Here is a 6,000-nt window from a genome sequence, read left to right as displayed (position 1 = left end):
AGCCTTGGGGTGAGCGCTGTCCTCTATGGATCTATGGAAGTGTGCCTGAAGGGCCCTGACGAGCCTCCCGTTGTCCAGGCTAAAGCTCCCTCAGCACCTCCTCCTCCTTGCCTTGCACTCCACAGCCTTCCCCAGCTCCCGTGTCCTCCTCTGCACACGCTCCAGCCCCTCAAGGACTTTCTGCTTCACAGGGGCCCACAACTGGGCACAGCACTCCCAGCTGTGGCCGCAGCGCTGCCCAGCCCAGGGGGACGCTCCCTGCCCTGCTCCTGCTGCCCCACTCTTGCTGACACAGGCCAGGACGCCCTTGGCCTTCTTGGCTCCCTGGCCACGCGCTGGCCCACCTTCAGCTGCTCTTGACCGGCACCCCTGGGTCCTTTGGGCCCACGCAGCTCCCCCACCCACACTTGCCCCTTTGACTTCAAAGACAGCAGCCACAATTCCAAGATGTCCTTCCTCTTCTCAGCAACACAAGACAGCAGTCAAGGACTTGCAGCTTCACCCCCACCCGAGGCACTCATGCCATTTCCAAAGCTGCAGGCTTCATCCCAAAACGCATCCACAGCAACTTGCCCCTTCTGCTTTTTGCCTGGCAAGAAGCCTTCCCTACAAGGCACTTGCTTCCTTTGGCCTCACCCCACAAGAATGGCCTAGCCCAGCTTCATGGACAACGCAATCATCTCCTTGCCGCTTATCAAAAGCCAAAAGAGACTGTACAAGTGAAGAACTGCTGCAGAAAACTGCAGAACACTTCCACAAGCCAAACACACCTTTGCACAAAGGGAAAACAACCAAAGAAAGCCCTGTGACCTCCAGCACGAGCACCTGCGCCCTTGGCCACGGCCCTGCAGAAGCCCAGAGACAGAGCTTCACTGAGCCAAGCAGGCAGAAGCTGAGCCGCAGCCCCCAGCTCTTGGGTGCCTCAAGGTGACAGGCCAAAGGCCAATTTCTAGCTGTCCCTGCCTGCAGAAATGGCCGCGTCCTGCGGGATTCCAGCACTCAGCATCCTCAGCCAGCAACAGCAAGTGCTGGCTGCTCAGAAACTTGCAGCTCTGCCTTGCACTAAAGACAGCACCACCCACAACTGGCACTTACTCTCTTGGAAGCATCAGGCTCTGCTGTGACCACAGCTGCAGACTCGTGGTCCTCTTGCTCCTTTTGCTCCCCTTTGGCTTCTTCTCCAGGAGCAGAGGGAGCCGGGGCAGAGACTGCTGCTGCTTCTGTCATCTGTGGCAAGAGAGAAACATGAGGGACAGGCCGTTACCTATCGTTTAGAACCTCCTTTCTCCTCGCATCTACAACCACCTCTTTGAAGGAGAAATCATCAGCATTCTTAGCAATGGCATTCTAAGTCACTCCGGCCAGATTAAAATGGGCTAGTTCAAGAGAACTCTCTTTGCCTAGGAATTTGATAGTCCTCCCTGGCTGCTATCTGCAAGGCACAGTGCCTCTGCACAAGGGAGCTTTTAGCTCTTGAAAGCTGTGAAATGGAAAAGTAGGAAATAGCCAGCAAGGCCTTTGCTAGTGCTGCGGCAGACATGGAAAGTAAAAGTGGATCAGAATCCCATTCGGTGCAGGAAAAGGCAGGAAAGCTTGTGCAGAAGCATCTTTGCTTGCTGGGAAGAGAGAAAATCAGCAGGGCTTCTCCTCCTAGCAAGCCAAGAAACCACAAATTGGAAGCGTCACCTCCTCAGATGGCTAAAGCACTTGGATGCAGAGCGGGGAGGTTTGGCAGGGAAGCAGGCCTTGGGGTGAGCGCTGTCCTCTATGGATCTATGGAAGTGTGCCTGAAGGGCCCTGACGAGCCTCCCGTTGTCCAGGCTAAAGCTCCCTCAGCACCTCCTCCTTGGCCTTGCACTCCACAGCCTTCCCCAGCTCCCGTGTCCTCCTCTGCACACGCTCCAGCCCCTCAAGGACTTTCTGCTTCACAGGGGCCCACAACTGGGCACAGCACTCCCAGCTGTGGCCGCAGCGCTGCCCAGCCCAGGGGGACGCTCCCTGCCCTGCTCCTGCTGCCCCACTCTTGCTGACACAGGCCAGGACGCCCTTGGCCTTCTTGGCTCCCTGGCCACGCGCTGGCCCACCTTCAGCTGCTCTTGACCGGCACCCCTGGGTCCTTTGGGCCCACGCAGCTCCCCCACCACAAACTTGCCCCTTTGACTTCAAAGACAGCCCACAATTCCAAGATGTCCTTCCTCTTCTCAGCAACACAAGACAGCAGTCAAGGACTTGCAGCTTCACCCCCACCCGAGGCACTCATGCCATTTCCAAAGCTGCAGGCTTCATCCCAAAACGCATCCACAGCAACTTGCCCCTTCTGCTTTTTGCCTGGCAAGAAGCCTTCCCTACAAGGCACTTGCTTCCTTTGGCCTCACCCCACAAGAATGGCCTAGCCCAGCTTCATGGACAACGCAATCATCTCCTTGCCGCTTATCAAAAGCCAAAGAGACTGTACAAGTGAAGAACTGCTGCAGAAAACTGCAGAACACTTCCACAAGCCAACACACCTTTGCACAAAGGGAAAACAACCAAAGAAAGCCCTGTGACCTCCAGCACGAGCACCTGCGCCCTTGGCCACGGCCCTGCAGAAGCCCAGAGACAGAGCTTCACTGAGCCAAGCAGGCAGAAGCTGAGCCGCAGCCCCCAGCTCTTGGGTGCCTCAAGGTGACAGGCCAAAGGCCAATTTCTAGCTGTCCCTGCCTGCAGGAAATGGCCGCGTCCTGCGGGATTCCAGCACTCAGCATCCTCAGCCAGCAACAGCAAGTGCTGGCTGCTCAGAAACTTGCAGCTCTGCCTTGCACTAAAGACAGCACCACCCACAACTGGCACTTACTCTCTTGGAAGCATCAGGCTCTGCTGTGACCACAGCTGCAGGCTCGTGGTCCTCTTGCTCCTTTTGCTCCTCTTTGGCTTCTTCTCCAGGAGCAGAGGGAGCCGGGGCAGAGACTGCTGCTGCTTCTTCTGTCATCTGTGGCAAGAGAGAAACATGAGGGACAGGCCGTTACCTATCGTTTAGAACCTCCTTTCTCCTCGCATCTACAACCACCTCTTTGAAGGAGAAATCATCAGCATTCTTAGCAATGGCATTCTAAGTCACTCCGGCCAGATTAAAATGGGCTAATTCAACAGAACTCTCTTTGCCTAGGAATTTGATAGTCCTCCCTGGCTGCTATCTGCAAGGCACAGTGCCTCTGCACAAGGGAGCTTTTAGCTCTTGAAAGCTGTGAAATGGAAAAGTAGGAAATAGCCAGCAAGGCCTTTGCTAGTGCTGCGGCAGACATGGAAAAGTAAAAGTGGATCAGAATCCCATTCGGTGCAGGAAAAGGGCAGGAAAGCTTGTGCAGAAGCATCTTTGCTTGCTGGGAAGAGAGAAAATCAGCAGGGCTTCTCCTCCTAGCAAGCCAAGAAACCACAAATTGGAAGCGTCACCTCCTCAGATGGCTAAAGCACTTGGATGCAGAGCGGGGAGGTTTGGCAGGGAAGCAGGCCTTGGGGTGAGCGCTGTCCTCTATGGATCTATGGAAGTGTGCCTGAAGGGCCCTGACGAGCCTCCCGTTGTCCAGGCTAAAGCTCCCTCAGCACCTCCTCCTTGGCCTTGCACTCCACAGCCTTCCCCAGCTCCCGTGTCCTCCTCTGCACACGCTCCAGCCCCTCAAGGACTTTCTGCTTCACAGGGGCCCACAACTGGGCACAGCACTCCCAGCTGTGGCCGCAGCGCTGCCCAGCCCAGGGGGACGCTCCCTGCCCTGCTCCTGCTGCCCCACTCTTGCTGACACAGGCCAGGACGCCCTTGGCCTTCTTGGCTCCCTGGCCACGCGCTGGCCCACCTTCAGCTGCTCTTGACCGGCACCCCTGGGTCCTTTGGGCCCACGCAGCTCCCCCACCACAAACTTGCCCCTTTGACTTCAAAGACAGCAGCCACAATTCCAAGATGTCCTTCCTCTTCTCAGCAACACAAGACAGCAGTCAAGGACTTGCAGCTTCACCCCCACCCGAGGCACTCATGCCATTTCCAAAGCTGCAGGCTTCATCCCAAAACGCATCCACAGCAACTTGCCCCTTCTGCTTTTTGCCTGGCAAGAAGCCTTCCCTACAAGGCACTTGCTTCCTTTGGCCTCACCCCACAAGAATGGCCTAGCCCAGCTTCATGGACAACGCAATCATCTCCTTGCCGCTTATCAAAAGCCAAAAGAGACTGTACAAGTGAAGAACTGCTGCAGAAAACTGCAGAACACTTCCACAAGCCAAACACACCTTTGCACAAAGGGAAAACAACCAAAGAAAGCCCTGTGACCTCCAGCACGAGCACCTGCGCCCTTGGCCACGGCCCTGCAGAAGCCCAGAGACAGAGCTTCACTGAGCCAAGCAGGCAGAAGCTGAGCCGCAGCCCCCAGCTCTTGGGTGCCTCAAGGTGACAGGCCAAAGGCCAATTTCTAGCTGTCCCTGCCTGCAGGAAATGGCCGCGTCCTGCGGGATTCCAGCACTCAGCATCCTCAGCCAGCAACAGCAAGTGCTGGCTGCTCAGAAACTTGCAGCTCTGCCTTGCACTAAAGACAGCACCACCCACAACTGGCACTTACTCTCTTGGAGCATCAGGCTCTGCTGTGACCACAGCTGCAGGCTCGTGGTCCTCTTGCTCCTTTTGCTCCTCTTTGGCTTCTTCTCCAGGAGCAGAGGGAGCCGGGGCAGAGACTGCTGCTGCTTCTGTCATCTGTGGCAAGAGAGAAACATGAGGGACAGGCCGTTACCTATCGTTTAGAACCTCCTTTCTCCTCGCATCTACAACCACCTCTTTGAAGGAGAAATCATCAGCATTCTTAGCAATGGCATTCTAAGTCACTCCGGCCAGATTAAAATGGGCTAATTCAACAGAACTCTCTTTGCCTAGGAATTTGATAGTCCTCCCTGGCTGCTATCTGCAAGGCACAGTGCCTCTGCACAAGGGAGCTTTTAGCTCTTGAAAGCTGTGAAATGGAAAAGTAGGAAATAGCCAGCAAGGCCTTTGCTAGTGCTGCGGCAGACATGGAAAAGTAAAAGTGGATCAGAATCCCATTCGGTGCAGGAAAAGGGCAGGAAAGCTTGTGCAGAAGCATCTTTGCTTGCTGGGAAGAGAGAAAATCAGCAGGGCTTCTCCTCCTAGCAAGCCAAGAAACCACAAATTGGAAGCGTCACCTCCTCAGATGGCTAAAGCACTTGGATGCAGAGCGGGGAGGTTTGGCAGGGAAGCAGGCCTTGGGGTGAGCGCTGTCCTCTATGGATCTATGGAAGTGTGCCTGAAGGCCCTGACGAGCCTCCCGTTGTCCAGGCTAAAGCTCCCTCAGCACCTCCTCCTTGGCCTTGCACTCCACAGCCTTCCCCAGCTCCCGTGTCCTCCTCTGCACACGCTCCAGCCCCTCAAGGACTTTCTGCTTCACAGGGGCCCACAACTGGGCACAGCACTCCCAGCTGTGGCCGCAGCGCTGCCCAGCCCAGGGGGACGCTCCCTGCCCTGCTCCTGCTGCCCCACTCTTGCTGACACAGGCCAGGACGCCCTTGGCCTTCTTGGCTCCCTGGCCACGCGCTGGCCCACCTTCAGCTGCTCTTGACCGGCACCCCTGGGTCCTTTGGGCCCACGCAGCTCCCCCACCACAAACTTGCCCCTTTGACTTCAAAGACAGCAGCCACAATTCCAAGATGTCCTTCCTCTTCTCAGCAACACAAGACAGCAGTCAAGGACTTGCAGCTTCACCCCCACCCGAGGCACTCATGCCATTTCCAAAGCTGCAGGCTTCATCCCAAAACGCATCCACAGCAACTTGCCCCTTCTGCTTTTTGCCTGGCAAGAAGCCTTCCCTACAAGGCACTTGCTTCCTTTGGCCTCACCCCACAAGAATGGCCTAGCCCAGCTTCATGGACAACGCAATCATCTCCTTGCCGCTTATCAAAAGCCAAAAGAGACTGTACAAGTGAAGAACTGCTGCAGAAAACTGCAGAACACTTCCACAAGCCAAACACACCTTT

The 6,000-nt window shown here is 56.0% G+C and overlaps 1 protein-coding gene across 15 annotated transcripts in view; it reads right to left on the bottom strand.

Moving 5' to 3' along the window:
- LOC128781674 (serine/threonine-protein kinase PAK 3-like) overlaps positions 1–6,000 on the bottom strand; it is a 170,276-nt gene that overhangs the window by 107,595 nt on the left and 56,681 nt on the right. For 2 of the 15 annotated variants that reach the window (XM_053931450.1, XM_053931452.1), the window contains exon 2: positions 1,096–1,227. The exons of the other annotated variants lie outside the window; for them this stretch is intronic. In XM_053931450.1, the coding sequence (XP_053787425.1) occupies positions 1,096–1,227 (132 nt within the window). The remainder of the gene's footprint in view (positions 1–1,095; positions 1,228–6,000) is intronic. 15 annotated transcript variants of the gene reach the window in all.

Source organism: Vidua chalybeata, chromosome Z (genome assembly GCF_026979565.1).
Source record: "Vidua chalybeata isolate OUT-0048 chromosome Z, bVidCha1 merged haplotype, whole genome shotgun sequence".
NCBI classification, from domain to species: domain Eukaryota; kingdom Metazoa; phylum Chordata; class Aves; order Passeriformes; family Viduidae; genus Vidua; species Vidua chalybeata.
Note: the sequence above shows the minus strand (reverse complement) of the source record. Positions and strands in the feature narration are given on the sequence as shown.